Source organism: Schistocerca nitens, chromosome 2 (assembly GCF_023898315.1).
Source record: "Schistocerca nitens isolate TAMUIC-IGC-003100 chromosome 2, iqSchNite1.1, whole genome shotgun sequence".
NCBI lineage: Eukaryota > Metazoa > Arthropoda > Insecta > Orthoptera > Acrididae > Schistocerca > Schistocerca nitens.
In genome coordinates, this window is record NC_064615.1 from 611,810,622 (window position 1) to 611,831,084 (window position 20,463).

The 20,463-nt window shown below is 42.2% G+C and overlaps 1 protein-coding gene across 1 annotated transcript in view; it reads right to left on the minus strand.

Moving 5' to 3' along the window:
- Positions 1-234: 234 nt before the first annotated feature.
- The window catches only part of LOC126235195 (chymotrypsin-like elastase family member 1), an 87,056-nt gene continuing 66,827 nt past the window's right edge, over positions 235-20,463 (minus strand). The window contains exon 7 of the mRNA XM_049943925.1: positions 235-422. Coding sequence (XP_049799882.1) covers positions 246-422 — 177 coding nt within the window. The 3' untranslated portion in view covers positions 235-245. The remainder of the gene's footprint in view (positions 423-20,463) is intronic.

Sequence of the window (20,463 nt, forward strand, 5' to 3'; positions counted from 1 at the left end):
AGGCAGGGCGGGGCGGTGAGGGTGGATGGCTTTGGTGGGGATATGGGTGGCGACGGCGTATGTATCCAAGTAGTGCTCCAGATTATAAACTGTCCACAATTGATACACATTTTGGGTACTGCACCTGTTTCAAGAAAGGAAACGTGGTATGACGATAATTTTATCGAGATAAATTGTCTAAGAGATACAAATACAGTATAGCATGTTAATTAAACTAGCACGTGGTGATGAAACCGCTCGTCTGATCAAGGGTAGACTGGAAGCCGCGTATGTCGACCCAACCAGTCGAGGTAGGCGGCCACCATGACGAAGCCGGAGGTGGCGCCCTCGCAGGTGGTGGTGCCCTGTATGAAGCTGGCGACGCCCACCACCGTGAAGTTCCCGTCCGCCTCCTTGCGCTGCATCGGGGTTCCGAAGTCACCCTGCAAAATGACAGCGTACGTATATCCATGTCACTACGTAAAGATGATGTTAAACGTTGTTAGCAAAAATATCGAAAATTTTCACATGATACCCTAATAAGCCCCCCATGAACCATGGACCTTGCCGATGGTGGGGAGGCTTGCGTGCCTCAGCGATACAGATGGCCGTACCGTAGGTGCAACCACAACGGAGGGGTATATGTTGAGAAGCCAGACAAACATGTGGTTCCTGAAGAGGGGCAGCAGCCTTTTCAGTAGTTGCAGGGGCAACAGTCTGGATGATTGACTGATCTGGCCTTGTAACATTAACCAAAACGGCCTTGCTGTGCTGGTACTGCGAACGGCTGAAAGCAAGGGGAAACTACAGCCGTAATTTTTCCCGAGGACATGCAGCTTTACTGTATGATTAAATGATGATGGCGTCCTCTTGGGTAAAATATTCCGGAGGTAAAATAGTCCCCCATTCGGATCTCCGGGCGGATACTACTCAAGAGGACGTCGTTATCAGGAGAAAGAAAACTGGGGTTCTACGGATCGGAGCGTGGAATGTCAGATCCCTTAATCGGGCAGGTAGGTTAGAAAATTTAAAAAGGGAAATGGATAGGTTAAAGTTAGATATAGTGGGAATTAGTGAAGTTCGGTGGCAGAAGGAACAAGACTTTTGGTCAGGTGATTACAGGGTTATAAATACAAAATCAAATAGGGGTAATGCAGGAGTATGTTTAATAATGAATAAAAAAATAGGAGTGCGGGTTAGCTACTACAAACAGCATAGTGAACGCATTATTGTGGCCAAGATAGACACAAAGCCCATGCCTACTACAGTAGTACAAGTTGATATGCCAACTAGCTCTGCAGATGATGAAGAAATTGATGAAATGTTGTTGTTGTTGTGGTCTTCAGTCCTGAGACTGGTTTGATGCAGCTCTCCATGCTACTCTATCCTGTGCAAGCTTCTTCATCTCCCAGTACCTACTGCAACCTACATCCTTCTGAATCTGCTTAGTGTATTGATCTCTTGGTCTCCCTCTACGATTTTTACCCTCCACGCTGCCCTCCAATGCTAAATTTGTGATCCCTTGATGTCTCAAAACATGTCCTACCAACCGATCCCTTCTTTTAGTCAAGTTGTGCCACAAACTTCTCTTCTCCCCAATCCTATTAAATACCTCCTCATTAGTTACGTGATCTACCCACCTTATCTTCAGCATTCTTCTGTAGCACCACATTTCGAAAGCTTCTATTCTCTTCTTGTCCAAACTAGTTATCGTCCATGTCTCACTTCCATACATGGCTACACTCCATACAAATACTTTCAGAAACGACTTCCTTACACCTAAATCTATACTCGATGTTAACAAATTTCTCTTCTTGAGAAACGCTTTCCTTGCCACTGCCAGTCTACATTTTATATCCTCTCTACTTCGACCTCATCAGTTATTTTACTCCCTAAATAGCAAAACTCCTTTACTACTTTGAGTGTCTCAAATCTAATCCCCTCAGCATCACCCGATTTAATTTGACTACATTTCATTATCCTCGTTTTGCTTTTGTTGATGTTCATCTTATATCCTCCTTTCAAGACACTGTCCATTCCGTTCAACTGCTCTTCCAAGTCCTTTGCTGTCTCTGACAGAATTACAATGTCATCGGCGAACCTCAAAGTTTTTACTTCTTCTCCATGAATTTTAATACCTACTCCGAACTTTTCTTTTGTTTCCTTTACTGCTTGCTCAATATACAGATTGAATAACATCGGGGAGAGGCTACAACCCTGTCTCACTCCTTTCCCAACCACTGCTTCCCTTTCATGCCCCTCGACTCTTATAACTGCCATCTGGTTTCTGTACAAATTGTAAATAGCCTTTCGCTCCCTGTATTTTACCCCTGCCACCTTCAGAATTTGAAAGAGAGTATTCCAGTCAACATTGTCAAAAGCTTTCTCTAAGTCTACAAATGCTAGAAACGTAGGTTTGCCTTTTCTTAATCTTTCTTCCAAGATAAGTCGTAAGGTCAGTATTGCCTCACGTGTTCCAACATTTCTACGGAATCCAAACTGATCTTCCCCGAGGTCGGCTTCTACCAGTTTTTCCATTCGTCTGTAAAGAATTCGCGTTAGTATTTTGCAGCTTTGACTTATTAAACTGATAGTTCGGTAATTTTCACATCTGTCAACACCTGCTTTCTTTGGGATTGGAATTATTATATTCTTCTTGAAGTCTGAGGGTATTTCACCTGTCTCATACATCGTGCTCATTAGATGGTAGAGTTTTGTCATGACTGGCTCTCCCGAGGCCATCAGTAGTTCTAGTGGAATGTTGTCTACTCCCGGGGCCTTGTTTCGACTCAGGTCTTTCAGTGCTCTGTCAAACTCTTCACGCAGTATCTTATCTCCCATTTCGTCTTCATCTACATCCTCTTCCATTTCCATAATATTGTCCTCGAGTACATCTCCCTTGTATAAACCCTCTATATACTCCTTCCACCTTTCTGCCTTCCCTTCTTTGCTTAGAACTGGGTTGCCATCTGAGCTCTTGATATTCATACAAGTGGTTCTCTTCTCTCCAAAGGTCTCTTTAATTTTCCTGTAGGCAGTATCTATCTTACCCCTAGTGAGATAAGCCTCTACATCCTTACATTTGTCCTCTAGCCATCCCTGCTTAGCCATTTTGCACTTCCTGTCGATTTCATTTTTGAGACGTTTGTATTCCTTTTTGCCTGCTTCATTTACTGCATTTTTATATTTTCTCCTTTCATCAATTAAATTCAATATTTCTTCTGTTACCCAAGGATTTCTACTAGCCCTCGTCTTTTTACCTACTTGATCGTCTGCTGCCTTCACCACTTCATCCCTCAGAGCTACCCATTCTTCTTCTACTGTATTTCTTTCCCCCATTCCTGTCAATTGTCTCCTTATGCTCTCCCTGAAACTCTCTACAACCTCTGGTTCTTTCAGTTTATCCAGGTCCCATCTCCTTAAATTCCCACCTTTTTGCAGTTTCTTCAGTTTCAATCTGCAGTTCATAACCAATAGATTGTGGTCAGAATCCACATCTGCCCCAGGAAATGTCTTACAATTTAAAACCTGGTTCCTAAATCTCTGTCTTACCATTATATAATCTATCTGAAACCTGTCAGTATCTCCTGGCTTCTTCCATGTATACAGCCTCCTTTCATGATTATGACGAGATAAAAGAAATTATTCAGGTAGTGAAGGGAGACGAAAATTTAGTAGTCATGGGTGACTGGAATTCGTCAGTAGGAAAAGGGAGAGAAGGAAACATAGTAGGTGAATATGGATTGGGGGGAAGAAATGAAAGAGGAAGCCGCCTTGTAGAATTTTGCACAGAGCATAACTTAATCATAGCTAACACTTGGTTCAAGAATCATAAAAGAAGGTTGTATACCAGGAAGAATCCTGGAGATACTAAAAGGTATCAGATAAGTTATATAATGGTAAGACAGAGATTTAGGAACCAGGTTTTAAATTGTAAGACATTTCCAGGGGCAGATGTGGATTCTGACCACAATCTATTGGTTATGAACTGCAGATTGAAACTGAAGAAACTGCAAAAAGGTGGGAATTTAAGGAGATGGGACCTGGATATACTGAAAAAAACAGAGGTTGTAGAGAGTTTCAGGGAGAGCATAAGGGAACAATTGGCAGGAATGGGGGAAAGAAATACAGTAGGAGAATAATGGGTAGCTCTGAGGGATGAAGTAGTGAAGGCAGCAGACGATCAAGTAGGTAAAAAGACGAGGGCTAATAGAAATCCTTGGGTAACAGTAGAAATATTGAACTTAATTGACGAAAGGAGAAAATACAAAAATGCAATAAATGAAGCAGGCAAAAAGGAATACAGATGTCTCAAAAATGAGATCGACAGGAAGTGCAAAATGGCTAAGCAGGGATGGCTAGAGGACAAATGTAAGGAAGTAGAGGCTTATCTCACTAGGGTTAAGATAGATACTGCCTACAGGAAAATTAAAGAGACCATTGGAGAGAAGAGAACCACTTGTATGAATATTAAGAGCTCAGATGGAAACCCAGTTCTAAGCAAAGAAGGTAAAGCAGAAAGGTGGAAGGAGTATATAGAGGGTTTATACAAGGGCGATGTACTTGAGGACAATATTATAGAAATGGAAGAGGATGTAGATGAAGATGAAATGGGAGATAAGATACTGCGTGAAGAGTTTGACAGAGCACTGAAAGACTTGAGTCGAAACAAGGCCCCGGGAGTAGACAACATTCCATTAGAACTACTGATGGCCTTGGGAGAACCAGTCATGACAAAACTCTACCATCTGGTGAGCAAGATGTATGAGACAGGCGAAATACCCAAAGACTTCAAGAAGAATATAATAATTCCAATCCCAAAGAAAGCAGGTGTTGACAGATGTGAAAATTACCGAACTATCAGTTTAATGCAAAATACTAATGCGAATTCTTTACAGACGAATGGAAAAACTGGTAGAAGCGGACCTCGGGGAAGATCAGTTTGGATTCCGTAGAAATGTTGGAACACGTGAGGCAATACTAACCTTAAGACTTATCTTAGAAGAAAGATTAAGAAAAGGCAAACCTACGTTTCTAGCATTTGTAGACTTAGAGAAAGCTTTTGACAACGTTAACTGGAATACTCTCTTTCAAATTCTGAAGGTGGCAGGGGTAAAATACAGGGAGCGAAAGGCTATTTACAATTTGTACAGAAACCAGATGGCAGTTATAAGAGTCGAGGGGCATGAAAGGGAAGCAGTGGTTGGGAAAGGAGTGAGACAGGGTTGTAGCCTCTCCCCGATGTTATTCAATCTGTATATTCAGCAAGCAGTAAAGGAAACAAAAGAAAATTCTGAGTAGGTATTAAAATTCATGGAGAAGAAGTAAAAACTTTGAGGTTCGCCGATGACATTGTAATTCTGTCAGAGACAGCAAAGGACTTGGAAGAGCAGTTGAACGGAATGGACAGTGTCTTGAAAGGAGGATATAAGATGAACATCAACAAAAGCAAAACGAGGATAATGAAATGTAGTCAAATTAAATCGGGTGATGCTGAGGGGATTAGATTTGAGACACTCAAAGTAGTAAAGGAGTTTTGCTATTTAGGGAGTAAAATAACTGATGAGGTCGAAGTAGAGAGGATATAAAATGTAGACTGGCAATGGCAAGGAAATCGTTTCTGAAGAAGAGAAATTTGTTAACATCGAGTATAGATTTAAGTGTCAGGAAGTCGTTTCTGAAAGTATTTGTATGGAGTGTAGCCATGTATGGAAGTGAAACATGGACGATAACCAGTTTGGACAAGAAGAGAATAGAAGCTTTCGAAATGTGGTGCTACAGAAGATTGCTGAAGATAAGGTGGGTAGATCACGTAACTAATGAGGAGGTATTGAATAGGATTGGGGAGAAGAGAAGTTTGTGGCACAACTTGACTAGAAGAAGGGATCGGTTGGTAGGACATGTTTTGAAGCATCAAGGGATCACAAATTTAGCATTGGAGGGCAGCGTGGAGGGTAAAAATCGTAGAGGGAGACCAAGAGATGAATACACTAAGCAAATTCAGAAGGATGTAGGTTGCAGTAGGTACTGGGAGATGAAGAAGCTTGCACAGGATAGAGTAGCATGGAGAGCTGCATCAAAGCAGTGTCAGGACTGAAGACCACAACAACAACAACAACCCTAATAAGCATTCAGACTGACATAGACTAATTTTTTAAACAACAAAATACACGTTTTCTGTTAAAGCTGACTGCAAGAAAGAAAACGCTGTGCTGTGTAAATGTGCGGTTTAGTTTTGTTTCAACTATGATAGCAGGGCATTTAAACCACTACAGAAATGTGCCTATGTGTTTCCTTTTCCGACGAAGTCTTTGGTCGAAAGCTGACGTGTTAGTGTCCTTTCACTGTGGCTGTCTGCAACTTAACACATCTTCTTTACCGTAAGTAGCAATATCTTTTTCCTTATACTGCTGATATTCCGACCTGGAGTTTCCATTATTTGACTTTTCGTTATATATAATTTTAAACAAAAATTTTGTACACAAAAATGCGCTGCTTTTTTCCTTCCTCGCAATTATTTTTAACATAAATCTGGAAAGATTTCTTTATGGCTTATGGTCTTATGATTAGAATACTACGACAGAATCTGAATCGTCCGAAACTTTGTAATCCTGCCCGTTCGCAGATTAAAACAATCCGAAATACTGACACTGAAACCACTATCCTCTCAGATCCAGCAGCTGGAGTGCTCTCTCTCTCTCTCTCTCTCTTCTCTGTCTCTGTCTCTCTCTCTCTCTTTCTCTCTCATACCCCGTGAACCAATGATCCCAACCGATTTACACACACCTTTTCAGAAACTTCAATCCCCAGCGAAAGTTTTCTTTCCTGTAACATTAAAGATCAAGTTCAGAGTGAGAGGGAAGAGGAAATGGGCAGAGAGGAGGTGGAGGGAGGGAGGAAATGGACAGAGAGGGGAGGAGGGGGGAGGGGGGAATTGGTTGGTTGGTTGATTTGGGGGAGGGGACCGAACAGCGAGGTCATCGGTCCCATCGGGTTGGGAAAGGATGGGGAAGGAATTCGGCCGTCTCCTTTCAAAGGAACCATCCCGGCATTTGCCTGAAGCGATTTAGGAAAACAGGGAAAGGAGAGGAGGAGATGGACGAAGAGAGGGTGGAGGAGGAGAGAGACAGAGAGAGTAGGGAGAAGGAAATTAGGACATGTATCCAATTTCAATACATACTTAGCAATTGCGGAACATTACCAGGTTCGCTAGTACGCTTATAAAAACAAACACACTGTCCATACAAAGTACATAGCAGCAAGGTTCAATTATGTTCCCAGCTTCCAAAGGGACGCATAGTTACAGCGTTCGCAGACCGTAATCACGATTGCTCTGCTGTTAGGTTAAATAAATTGTACATCATTTACGATAATGTGTTTTCACATCTAAATACACTGATTGAAGCAAAACATCATGAACACAGCACACTGTGAGACTGAATGAATTTGGACACCTGACGCGGTAAGGAACATCTGTAAGTGGAACTGAGACGAATGGGGAATCACTCTAGTAGCGATACGGGCCGCGAATGGGTAAATCTGCTAGCGTAAGCAACAATGACAAAGGGCAGATTATTATGGCCCGGCGCGCGGGAACGAGTAAATCAGAGATGACGAAAGTGTTCGGTTGTTCGCGCTTATTGTCTACAGAAAGTGGTTGAAGGACGGTGAAACCACGAGCAGACGGCAGTCTTGTAGGTCCATGCCTCATCGCAGAATGTAGAGCACATTGGCTTGTCCGCTCTGTAAAGCAGGATAGGCAGCGATATGTGGCAGATATGACAACAGGACACAATACTGGTACAGGTACTAGTGTTTGGGAGCACGCCATTTAGCGCACGTCATTGAACATAAGGCTCCACAGCAGATGTCCCCTAAGTGTTTGCATGTTGACCCAATGAAATCGTCAATTATGGTTGCAGTCGGCATGGCATCTTAGAGAGTGGGAAGAGAGTCAATGAAAACGTTTTGCCCGGTCGGATGAATTGCGTTCCTTGTTGCACCAGGTCGATGGTCGTGTCCGGATACGCCGTCATCCGGGTGAACATCTGCTCGTAATATGCGCTGCGCCACGACACAGGCTTGTGGGGATAGTTTTACGCTTGGAGTGACATTCAGCTGAGATTACATGGCACGTGTGGAGATACCGGAGGCACTATGACAGCTGCGTAATACGTGAACATCGTTGCGGATACCATGCATCCCTTAATGCCTGATGTATTCCCTGACGGCTATCGTCTACAACTACATCTACATAGTTACTCTGCAATTCACAGTTAAGTGCGTGGCAGAGGATTCATCGAACCACTTTCGAGCTACATCTCTACGTTTCCACTCTCTAACAGCGCGCGGGAAAAACGAGCACTTAAATCTTTCTGAACGAGCTCTGATTTCTCTTATATTATCATGATGATAATTTCTCGCTATGTAGGTGGGATCCCACAGATTATATTTTCGCATTCGGAGGAGAAAGTGGGTGATTGAAATTTTACGACAAGATTCCAGCGTAACGAGAAACGCCTTTGTGTTAACGACTGCCACCCTAATTCACGGATCATGTCCGTTGCACTCTCTCACCTATTTCGCGGTCATACAAAACGAGCAGCCCTTCTTTTAACTTTTACGACGTCCTTCGTCAGTCCCGTCTGATGCGGATCTCACACCGCACAGCAATACTCCAGAAGAGGGCGGACAAGCGTGGTGTACGTAGTCTTTTTAGTTGATCTGTTGCATTTTCTACCAATAAATCGCAGTCTTTGGTTTGCTTTACCCGCGATATTTTCTATGTTCAAATGGCTCTAAGCACAATGGGACTTAACATCGGAGGTGATCAGTTCCCTAGACTTAGAGCTACTTAAGCCTAACTAACCTAAGGATATCACACCCATCCATGCCCGCGGCACGATTCGAGCCTGCGACGTAGCAGCAGCGCGGTTCCAGACTGAAGCGCCTAGAACCGCTCGGCCACACCGGCCGGCAATATTTTCTATGTGATCGTTACAATTGAAGTTACTCGTAATTGTAATCTCTAAGTATTTAGATTTGTGCGATTTATCGTGTAACCGAAATTTAGCTGATTTCTTTTACTATTCGTGTGAATAACTTCGCACTTTATATTATTTAGAGTCAACTGCCACTTTTTGCACCACACACATATCTTGTCTAAATCATTTTGCACTTGGTTTTGATCATCTGATGACTTTACAAGACGGTAAATGACAGCATCATCTGCAAACAATGAAAGAGGGCTGCTCAGATTGTCTCCTGTGTCGTTTATGTAGATCAGTAACAGAAGAGGGCCTATAACACCTCCTTGGGAAACGCCAGATATTACTTCTGTTTTACTCTAAGACTTTCCGTCGGTTACTACCAACTGTGACCCACCTGACAGAAACTGACCAATCCATTTGCACAACTGAGACAATAATCCATAGGCATGCAATTTGTTTAGAAGACGCTTGTGAGGAACAGTGTCGAAAGCCTTCTGGAAATCTAAAAATACGGAATAAACTTGACAACCACTGCCGATAGCACTCATTACTCCGTGAGAATAGAGAGCTAGTTATGTTTCACACGAACGATTTTTCCTGAATCCGTGCTGACTATTAGCGATAAATCGTTCTATTCGAGATAATTCATTATGTTCGAACACAGAAAGTGTTCCAAAATCCTACTGCAAATCGACGCTAGAGACTTGGGTCTCTAATTCAGTGCATTACTCCTGTTTCCTTTCTTGGATATCGGTGTGATTTGTGCAAATTTCCAGTTTTCAGGTACAGATCTTTCGATGAGCGAGCGGTTGTATATCATTGTTAGATATGGAGGTATTATATCAGCATACTCTGAAAGGAACCCAACTGATATACAGTCTGGACCGGAAGCCTTGTCTTTATTCACCGAGGATATCTACTTCTAAGTTAGTCATTTCGCAGTTGTTCTAGATTCGAATTCTGAAATATTTACTTCGTCCTCTTGGGTCAACGATTTTCGGAAAATCTTGTTTAGTAACTCTACTTTAGTGGCACTTTCATCAGTGACATAACTATTGTTATCGCGCAGTGAAGGTTTGATTGCGTCTTGCCGCTAGAGTACTTTGCATACGACCAGAATCTCTTTGGGTTTTCTGCCAGATTTCGAGACAGTTTCGTTGTGGAAACTATTAAAAGCAGTCTGCATTGAAGTTCGCGCTAAATTTCGAGTTTCAGTAAAATTTCGCCAATCTTATGAATTTTGTATTCTTTTAAATTTGGAATGCTTTTTTCGTTGCTTCAACAAGAGTGTTCTGGCCCGTTTAGTGTACCAGAGGGGATCAGTGCCATCGCTTATTAATTTATCTCTCAACTGCCAGCGATACAATTTCTTTGAATTCAAAGCACATCCGGTCTATGCTTACATAGTCATATCGGAAGATCGTATCTCCAGTAGGATGACGGACCGCGAAATAATGCTAGAATCGTGCTGCAGTGGTTTGAAAATCATGACAGTGAACTCATGTTGATATCTTGTCCACCAATTTCGCCAGATCTGCACTCGATGTAATAGATCGGAGACGCATTAATGCGTGAGTTCCGGGCCCACAAACCACCGGCCCATAATTTACGGGAACTGCGTGACATATGGGTAGACATTTGGCACCACGTATCTCTGGAAACATACCGAGGACTCGCCGAATCAATGCCACGCAGGATCGCTGCTGTATTGAATGATAATGGTGGGCGAACACGCTATTAAGGAGTCAGTGTTTACGCTCCTCAGTATATCTGTTTTCATAGTCAAAGACATACGTTGAGCTAAGAGTATCTTATCAACTAGGCACGGTATTTTATCATTATTATATACCATCTTTATCATATTCTACTTGGACCAGTGCCTACAGGAAGTGCTCTGTGGGGTATGTGTTTTATTTTACCCTAACTTTCCCTTTATGATCAGCAGCCTCTATTTCACGAACACTTCTTCTCTTGCATGAAATCCGTTCTATTAGTTTGGCTGTGAGCGAAGGCGAATTTTCCGCTCTCTCAGAGCTTAGAAACGGAGAAAATAACAGAGGTCAGGATTGAAGAACAAAGAGAGAAATCTCTAGTAATCCATGGAGCACGGTGGGGCAGCAGTCAGACACGAAGTAGTTCGATAATGCAAATTGAAACTACAGCTATATTGTAATTCAAACGCCATTTATTCAAAACATGCTACCAGTTTCGACACGAAAAAGTGTCATCTTCAGGCACGAGCGTAATCTGCGATCAGTGTACGTACCATAATGACAAAGACCAAAGGAGTCTTCAGATTGAAACAGTACAACTTATTTAAGCATGTTGCGCCAGCATGCGTAGCGAACGAAGCTGAGTACAGCAGACACGGTAGTCTGACCATTGGTGGGCTTGTTACTGGAAGTTACGGATTCCATTTGGTTTTGACTCTGCTGCACTCGACTTTGTTGGTTGCACGTACTGGCGTAACATGCTTGTTTGGCTGCACTCTTTCCATTTGAAGACTCCGTTGGTCTTTATCATTGTGGTTCGTACGTTGACGGTAGATTATCCTTGGGGACTGAAGATGACGCTTTTTTGGGTCGAAACTGGTAGCATGTTTTAAATTATTACAATACAGCTGTTGGTTTCAATTTCCATTATTCAAGCACTAAGGAGAGAAATGGCGTTAGAGGACCCCAGCCCTCTCTTTTGGCATATGTGATTTGGAACACGTAGAGGGAACGATCTTCCCTCCGAGTTCGTAGGTGAATGATTGCATTGGTTGTTGCAAGTTCGCAATAGAAACTTCGAGATCTTTCTAGAAAAACTTTTAGTTAAAATTGGAGAACAAGGACTCCGTACGGTGCGCGTTTGGACCGTTGTGTTGCACCCAGAAGCTAGGCCTGTGGTTGACCGGAAAGTGTGCCAAAAAATGCGTCGTCTAGGGAGTGCTGAGGAGCGAACAGTGGACAGCTGAAGACGGGACGAGCTGCAGTCTGGACGCGTTGGAGATGCTGTTGGTTGGCGGGGACAAGCTGACCAGCAGCACCACGAGGTAATGACGGCAAGACACAGTGCAACTTCTTGATGGTGCTGTTAGTTAGGTCGCGATAAGAGCTTGTTAGTAGTCACAGTTCTGTGTACCAAACTCTTTCAGAATTGCTGAGATCTTTGCCCAGTGTGTCGTAAGCTGAATACTTTACACGGCCCTGTTTGAGGTTGACCAGTGTGTTTCGCTCTCTTTTTTCAGTAACTTTAACTAATATTAATTTCTCTCTCGCTCTGCTCTTGTCCCAAGCAAATCGGTTAACCAGATTGTAAGTTTATCAGCACCGCGAATCTCTGTGAATGAGTAATAACAAATTTCTCTCTTGTTCTTTGCCCTCAGGAACGCTTATCTCTGTTGTAGCATGCTCCATCACGCACAAGCTTATAACATCCTTTCCGCTGTTGCCATAGAGGCACCTCACCATTTTGTGTGCTGAATTATTGTAAAGCTTTCATTTCGTAAGAGGCAGCAACATTTAAGAGCATTGTTTGATACGCAATTCAAATTTCCTTCATGGAATATATCCAAAGGTTTGAATTCATTCTTTTAGTTCAAGCATCCCAGGTGAATTTCAGATTCGTCCAGGCAACAGACTAAGGAATATAGGAGATACAGCTAAATGCTGTGTTTGTTTCCATAATGCCGTGCCGTGCTGTTTGCGTCAGTTGTGTTAAGTTGAAGAAATTGTTTTACTTGTTTTCAGGGCAGAAATTCATCCTACTTTAATTAACCACAGAGTGGCCATTGCGCTTATGGTGTACGACACCATCATCAGTAGACGTGTTAGAAAGAGAACAGGAATTAGTGATTAACTTTATTACTGTCACGTTTTTGCCTATTTTCAACCAAAAATACGGGTTAAGATGACTAGATTACTATCAGATCACTCCATACTACCAAATTTAAAATCACAGCCGGCACTTTATAATAGCTGTAGGTACATTGTGCATAATGTACATTATCAGCAACGGTAGATCCTACAGTATACAGCCATTTATGTGAAGGCAGATTAAACATTCTTCATGTTGTGTTAAATAACTCCTGATCGCTTGAGAGTTGCCTAATGGCAACTAGCGCTATTGTTTATTTAAATTTTCCTAGTTATAGAACTTGATCATCAGCATGTGCATAGTGTACATTATTAGCAACGGTAGATCCTACAGTATACCAGCAATTTAAGTGACGGCAGGTTAAATATTCTACATGTTGTGTTAAATAACTCCTGAACGCTTGAGAGTTTTTCCAATAGATGTTTAATAAATCTTAGTGTGTTCTGCTAAAAATTAAGAGAAAGTTCACAACACGATTGATGCTCAATCTTCCTTTGCCCCTGTCGTTCCTACCGCAGACAGCCTGACGCGGGTATTGTGTTCCAATAAACTTCGAACATGACACAAAGCACTTTGAGCCTTCATCTAACTTATTCAGACTACTACCTAATAAGTATCCGACGCAAAAATCAGGTAAAAATACAATTTAATTTGTTAAGGTGCATCGTTTTCCTCTTCAACATCTCCTGAAACTCATCGTTTCAACCTTACCTGCGGAATGTTCTTTACGACTTCTTCGGGTAGCGCAACATCAGTTGAAGAAAAAGAAGAGGAAATGGTTGCGAAACCTTACAATTTCATATAAAAATTACATCTCTGCAGCGACACGAATGGTATACAAAATGGACACTTGTAGATGGCGCTTCCTTTCAAGAAACCAACCGAGGATCCTTTCAAGTATCGTGGCCCGTAGACTGATAATATTACCTGTGGACAGCGTCTCATATCCAATTGAGAGTGTTCCTCTGCGGAAAGTGGATCGAAAAAGTAGTTTCAGTTTACCAGACGTTTCTCAGTTCACTTGTGTGTCAAGCAGAAGTGTTGAACCTCTATATTTTCAATAGAAGGAAGAGGAAGTTTGCGGCCGAACAGCGTTTCGACGTAGAGATCGCTGGGGACAGAAGTAGCTTAGTTCAGAAGAATGCAATGGAAATCATTGATCTACTTAAAGGAACCGTCCCTTATTAACCCGAAATGGTTCAGGGGTACCATAGAAGACCTAAGGCTGGATGGTGGACTAGAGTATAAACATAGCGTCTCTGAAATATGGGATGTTATTGCTTCATTTCTCATCTAACACGCATGGCTATCCTCGAAGGTTAAGTTGTATAATGAACAAAATTATTAATATGCGACAAAGGAGGTTTAGTTTCTCCCTGAATGTAATTAAACTGTACCACGAGTCTCTATGAAATGCAGTTATGGGCTGCGGTGTCATTGTTTAGGTGTAGTGACAAAAGTACAACGAGGAATTCTGCTACGATGCTGTGGAACCTTCGGCACCACATCTACTGACGTCCGACCTATTTTAGTACCTACAAATTAGAAAAGAGAAAATGGCTCTGAGCACTGTGGGACTTAACAGCGGAGGTCATCAGGCCCCTAGGTCTTAGAACTACTTAAACCTAACTAACCTAAGGACATCACACACATCCATGCCCGAGGCAGGATTCGAACCTGCGACCGTAGCGGTCGCGCGGTTCCAGACTGCAGCGCCTAGAACCGCTCGGCCACTCCGGACGGCCTTAGAAAAGAGATTGCAGTCTATTGGCTGAAGAAAAAAACAACACGGAAAACTACACGATGTTCTTCGGGAACCAGCAGCAGATCCGTTTGTAATAAAGAATTTAATATTTACAGAATTGCAGCAGACATGGAATTCATCAGACACAGGAAGGAGAACATTTCAGTTCCTTTCCGTTGAAAATGAAAGGATTCAGATAACACATTTTTAGCCAAGTTGGGAACTGGACTAAGAGCTATATCCTACACGTCAGAACAGAACTGGTAGGAGGGCAAAACCAGCGGTGACTGTGGTGAAATAGAAACTCTAGATCATGTCCTATGAGAATGTCCCCTAGTTGAAGACACCGCAAGGACAGCCATGCATGCTTTAAGAGGTAAAACTGCTTACGACATAATTTTGGTAAAAAAGTGCTTTGACACCTTAAATCTTGTAGCTGACGCTGTCTCAGAAAAAAGTAAGGTCTAACAATAGACAACAGACACCTCAGCAGAGACAATAAAGGCCTAGAGATGAGCCTATGGGACTAGAACGAAAACTGATAGCCATATGATCGAATGGTCCAGTAACGGAAGGGTGAAGGGAAGTGGCCAGAAGCGTACCTGAGAAGAAAAATTTGGAAATTTGAAGTAAGGTTCTATGGGACCAAACTGTTGAGGTCATCGATCCCTAGGCTTACACACTAATTAAATTAGCTTAAACTAACTTACGCTAAGGACAACACATATACCCATGCCCGAAGGAGGACTCGAACCTCCAACGGGGAGAGCCGCGCGAACTGTGACAAGGCGCCGAAGACAGCACGGCTAACCCGCGTGCGTCTGAGCAGAACGAGCAGAATCAGTGAGAATCAAATGATGCACTGTGTGTGACGTCCTGCGGTCTGAAGGTAGCAAGATACTGGTGGAGCCGGTTGCGTGGCCGATCTAATACGGCAAGTGCAGAGACACTGGATACATTCAGGTAATCGTAAACTGTATGTGTGTCCATCTCAGACCACAGGAAAGAGAAATAACGAAGCTATACAAGTCAATATACTACGTACTTGTCCTCTGAAGATCAGTAACCCTATCGTTATCACAAATAATAGTATTAGAAACATTAGTGTTAATAACAAAATTTTATTAGTAGTAGTTGCTGTAGAAAAATCTAGGTGGTGATAGCAGCCACAGTGCGACGACGCGCTTTTCTTCTGCCTTCCTATTAACATAGAAAGCGCCGCTTCCAGGACGGGGAGGTACGCCAGCCCCATTTCGAATCTGTCTGGCGGATTAACGACGTACGTCAGTAAGCCGGTCAGCTTACACGTGGTTTTTCGGCGGTTTCCCACATCCCATTAGCTAAATACCGGGCTAGCACCCAATTTCAGCCTCACTTACATGTTTCGCAGCCATTGAGAAAACTTACGCCCACTTTCACATGAATAACACTGCACACAGACAGTTGGGGTACGCACATTCCGCCCCGCGCGGATAAATGGGTGGCGGCAAGAGGGCCATCCGGCCACCCCTTAAATTAACCGTGTGAAGTCCGTTTACAGAATGCCGACCATGAGGCTCTGTGCCGCAAAGGCACAACAAAAAGAAGAACAGGTATTTAAAAGGTCGACCTGCCCTGAAGCGATGTTTTATGTTCCTTAACTGAGAAAAGCTGAAAAAAAAGTGTTGCGCTCCACATGTCAACAGGGTGCACATCATCTATCAACTGAACTCGATAGTTGATTGTTGGATAGACAACATCACAGTTACAGGTGGTCTGCCTAAACCAGTTATGTTGCCTACTGATGCATCAAATATACGGATGGTGTTAATCCCTTTAGCATCAACTAAAGTCTGAAGACGGTGCACTGGAACACCGAAACTGGTAGCCATACAATAAATGACATCATAATGACGGCTGTAAGTGTTTCATTTTCTTACATAAGTGAACAGCCGAAGTCCCCCAGCCTCTTATCACAAGGATGGACGTAAAAAAATTGAATTTAAGGATTTCTGTGAAGATACTCAATTGAATACAAACTTCACTGCGTTATCTACCTGACATTTAATGTGCTGAATACATTTGAACACCCACGTGGCTGACTCTTGTTTGTACTAATATTAACTTCTTAATGGCTTTACAGAGGTTGTTTATGTTTTTAAGTAGTTTTCTTTTTTTTTTTCTAAGAGAGATATATTGTAATGACAGATATCATTCGTGAATGTATGTGCTGTGAAGTAGTTGTCAAAATCACCAATTTTTTAAGAGGTCTCTGGAGGACATAATTCTTATAACACGCTTCTTCATTCTGAAAATACTATCCCTGTGACTCGAATTTCCATAGAAAATCATTCCATAACTCGTTATTGGCGGAAAATATGCAGTATAAACTAGTTTATTCATGTTCAAGTCGCCTGTAGCAGTAACCTGCATAGTGCAACAAGGCTGAACCATGCGCATCATTAATTTACTGTGAAACGGTACAGTCGTTTCCGCTCCTTAAGCAGCAGGTTTCGCTGCTCGCTCGCAACGTGAAATACAAACAGAGGCGGCTCCACCGCCAATTTTATTGCACGACGCGGCCGGCTGCGGGTGCAACAGAACCCATGTGGACGGGTGGAAAGAAATGTGTCGTGTATTATGCATTTCTTGTACGTGAATGTGAATCTGCACATGAACTTTCCTAATCCTCCTCACATCTTTCCATAAGGCGTGACCAAATCTTAGTTGGGAAGTAGTTCTGTAGAATAGTAGTGCCAACCTTACTCCTGGGTAGGGGATCAGAGAGACAGCACAGGCAGGTAAAAGTCAAAGACGTTCCAGTGTCACAAGATTTGGGGTGGAGAGGTTGGTCACGGCCAAGTGGTTCGACCATCCCCTCCACCGGGGCCCAGGAAGACCTCTGGGTGTCCGCCATATTCTGGGAGTGTTACAGAAGACGGGTAAGTGAGCAGACATGCCCTCAGTGCGTCTGTCTCGATGATCACGCGTGGAAGAGAGGTATTTGGATATTTGCACTAATTCTTTTATTTCCAGCTTCGGATTGTGTAAGGAAATGAATTTTCTCGATTAATTTCGGAAATTTGACCCCCTCTGTTAATGTATCTGGTACCCCGTTTGCCCGTTATCCTCATCACACAGTGGATGTCCCATGTAAAACATTGGGAGACTTTGGTGGTATACATTTGGCCAACGCAATTCCGTCTTGCCCGTAGGAATGTGCGTGCAAATTAGTATATAATATACCCGAGCTATAAGTTGTAAAATTGTAATATCTGTAAATTGGAACAATTGCTACAATCGCTATAAAGTCGAGTGATAATGTTTAAAATAAATAGGTAATCAATTGTCATCAATCTTTAACATACCCTAAAAATCACGTAGGAGTCAAGTTAAAGGAATTCATTTAAAATAAAAGAGATAGAATGCAGGGACCTACACATCAGCTTGTGAGCCCTGCAGCCCCTTGCCTAGTATCGTACAGAAAGGGCACGCTCTCTAAGTAGCGCTCTTAAGCTCCCCTCCCCACTTATCCGTTGCGCAATTTTCATTCAGGGCTTGACGACATCAACTTTCATCTGGCGTCCCTAGGCAAGGAGGTTTGATGGTAATCTTTCAACTGTATTACACTGTTGAAATGCGTTGATGTTACTATGTTGTTGTTGTTGTTGTGGTCTTCAGTCCAGAGACTGGTTTGATGCAGCTCTCCATGCTACTCTATCCTGTGCGAGCTTCTTCATCTCCCAGTACCTACTGCAATCGTTCCCTTCTTCTGGTCAAGTTGTGCCACAAATTTCTCTTCTCTCCAATTCTATTCAATACCTCCTCATTAGTTATGTGATCTACCCATCTAATCTTCAGCATTCTTCTGTAGCACCACATCTCGAAATCTTCTATTCTCTTCTTGTCTAAACTATTTATCGACCGCGTTTCACTTCCGTACATGGCTACACTTCATGCAAATACTTACAGAAACGACTTCCTGACACTTAAATCTATACTCGATGTTAACAAATTTCTCTTCTTCTGGTTATAAATAGCTTAAGAAGAATCTGTTCTGTATTGTTACTTTGTGTACACAGATTTTCCACGAAGTCCGTCCTAGGATAGAGTTACAGACATGGATGAACGAAAATAAGCTCCGTTTTTACTAATCCTTTCACACAAACAGAACACACACTATCTCTAGTAGCCAATTTAAGGTATTAACTCTAACCTGATATTGAAATAACCTCACTTTTCGTCATTTTGTAAAACACACCGTATTTCGCTGTTTTGAACGCTCGCTTAAATATTGCGCGGATCATCACTTCTCGGCAAGCCACGCGCAATATGTATCCTTCGAAAGGAAGTCTCAAACCTTCGTATATAAAAAGAAAGATCGTCAAATGATCATGAACACTTCATGGTTACTCAAATTTTTCCGGAAAATTGCTATAGCTCAATCTTAACGAAAATGCCTGGAACTCTGTGCTACACGACCTCCTCTCAAAAGAACAAACCACGGATTGCTCTCTACACCCGAGCGAAATTCTTCTCCCAGTAACAAAGCGCGTGAGAGACCTTTTATTTGAATGGCCAATCAGCTTCATACTTCGATTCACATGACCCGGCTCTCTCTATCTCTTTACACTAATCCCCTTTCCGCAATTAGTTTACGTAAAATTGCTAAATAATACATTCCCAAAAAACGAAAAAACAAAACAAAAAAATTACCTCGTCTTTAATTGTCTGAAGAATAAATGAACTAAGTTTTACGTTTCTACAATACCCAAAACTTGCTACTTTACAATTATCATTTTCCGCCCGTGTATCTGACTGAAACAGGGGCTGCGCAATTTGGTATTGTGGTGGCATGTATAGGGCGCTCAACAGCGAGGTCATCAGCGCCGGTGCACAACTAAAAGAGTGCAAGTGTGGTTGTGAGTTATTAGATGCATGAAACAAAATGCAGATTAGAAAATGAATTCCGCACGCATACTGGGACTCTCACACTGTCACGCAAAACAGCAAGTTGGGAAATCTAACAAAATAATGTGGTATTCTCACGCTGCTCCAGCTGTCTTGTTCTCCGAATATGAGATTCTCCAATTCCGATAGTCTATCTCTTAAAAGCCGATGAAGATTTAGGCAACTGCATGTAGATTCAAGGTCTACGATATATGAAACAATCAGTTTTCTGGGCAAGCATTATTAGGCAACGAAAGCACCACCAGATAAATTTGAAAACATGTACGCAATCAATATAGAGCGTCATACTTCGAAACTGTTGACTAGTATCAGAAATAAAAACTAAAGTGGTGTTCGATGACGGTCGTTTAGAATCCTAAATTTGCGACTTTATATTTAGCGAAATAATGATAAGTTTAGAAAAAACGTTGTGGTTTTCGTGACTTTAATGGGTCCTTCGGTAATGAAAAGAGGCGGAAGATATTCATAATTCTAAGGAGAACTGGGGTATGAAGTACAACTTCTACCATAGATATTGTAGTATACTTACATACAAAAAACCTACGGCAACAAGGAAAATACAAGAAGAAAATTAGTGAAGACAAATTGGTTTCAAGTCAGATGTAAAAAATGGCTGTATTTAACACACTGCTGTTTAACATTTGTGTTCGAGAACTGTGAAACACATCACAAGAGTCGAAATACAACCAACTCCAATGATCGCAAATGATATGCCTTTCCAACTGAATGGAAGGCAATGTGAGATACACGCAATGGGAAGCTGAGAAGACACCCTAGTTGACACCGAGTTAACTTTAAAGATACACAAAACGAAGGAAAACAAGTAGATAGAGAATGAAGAGAATCAGAAAAGAAAGCAACAATTCTCTAAACGTCAATTCTGCTTTATTAGTCTCAAACATTAACGGAGAATTAAGAAAGATGCTCCTAAAACTGTAC